This window comes from Otolemur garnettii, unplaced genomic scaffold (assembly GCF_000181295.1).
Source record: "Otolemur garnettii isolate 467f Iridium unplaced genomic scaffold, OtoGar3 scaffold00159, whole genome shotgun sequence".
Lineage (NCBI taxonomy): Eukaryota > Metazoa > Chordata > Mammalia > Primates > Galagidae > Otolemur > Otolemur garnettii.
The window spans coordinates 1,421,826-1,423,120 of NW_003852554.1; the positions used below are offsets into that span (position 1 = coordinate 1,421,826).

Below are 1,295 nucleotides of genomic sequence, written 5' to 3' on the forward strand. Positions count from 1 at the left end.
GAGGATTTGATTTTTTAATAACTGCAGGTTATTACTATTTAACTTGTGACTTTTTTTTTTATATTATAGTCTGAAGATAAAGCCAAATATGATGCAATTTTTGACAGTTTAAGCCCTGTGAATGGATTTCTGTCCGGTGATAAAGTGAAACCAGTGTTACTCAACTCTAAATTGCCTGTGGATATCCTTGGAAGAGTAAGATATTATTAAATTCTAAATGTAATTTTTATGTATTTTATTTTATGTGTACCATGAATTCTTATAGTTTATTGTTAAAAATACACAGATCTTATTTTAAAGTTGTATTACAGATTTTTTTTTTTTTTTTTTGAGACAGGATTTCACTTTGTTGCCTAGGCTGCAGTACAATGGACTGATCATAGCTTACTGCAACTTTGGATGCCTGGGCTCAAGTGGTCCTCCTGCTTCAGTCTCCTGAGTAGCTGGGAGTACAGGCCAGTGCCACCACATCTGGCTGATTTTTCTCTTTTTTGTAGAGACAGAATCTCACTATGTTGTTGAAGCTGGTCAAATTCCTGGCTTCAAGTCATCCTCCCACCTGTGCTATGATTATAGGTGTGAGCCCCTGTACTCAGCTGTGTTACAGAAGTTTTGTGTTCTGATTGAATATGTAAAATTATTGCCGATTTCTTTTTTTTGAGACAGAGCCTCAAGCTGTCGCCCTGGGTAGAGTGCTGTGGTATCACAGCTCACAGCAACCTCCAACTCCTGGGCTCAAGCGAGTCTCCTGCCTCTGCCTCCCAAGTAACTGGGACCACAGGTGCCAGCCACAACACCTGGCTATTTTTTGCTTGCAGCTGTCATTGTTGTTTGACAGGCCCAGGCTGGATTCGAACCCACCAGCTCAGGTATATGTGGCTGGTGCCTTAGCTGCTTGAGCCACAGGCGCTGAGCCCGATTTATTTCTGTATTGGGTTATTCCCTATCAAATAAGAGTGGTTGAAATTAGTTTTTTATATATACACATGTATATATAAAAATGTATATAGGGGCTTGGCATCTGTAGCACAGTGGTTATGGTGCCAGCCACATACACCAAAGGTGGCACGTTGGAGCCTGGCCCAGGCCACCTAACCAACAATGGCAACTGTAACAAAAAGAAAAAACATCTGGGCATTGTGCAGGCGCCTGTGGTCCCAGCTGCTTGGGAGACTGAGGCAAGAGAATTGCTTGAGCCCAAGAGTTTGAGGTTGCTGTGAGCTGTGATGTTACGGTACTCTACCGAGGGTGACATGATGAGACTCTGTCTCAAAAAAAAGTATGTATGTATGTAT

General features: G+C 41.7%; 1 protein-coding gene across 1 annotated transcript in view; it reads left to right on the forward strand.

Moving 5' to 3' along the window:
• The window catches only part of EPS15 (epidermal growth factor receptor pathway substrate 15), a 166,378-nt gene that overhangs the window by 57,417 nt on the left and 107,666 nt on the right, over positions 1 to 1,295 (forward strand). The window contains exon 7 of the mRNA XM_012811472.2: positions 70 to 195. Coding sequence (XP_012666926.2) covers positions 70 to 195 — 126 coding nt within the window. The remainder of the gene's footprint in view (positions 1 to 69; positions 196 to 1,295) is intronic.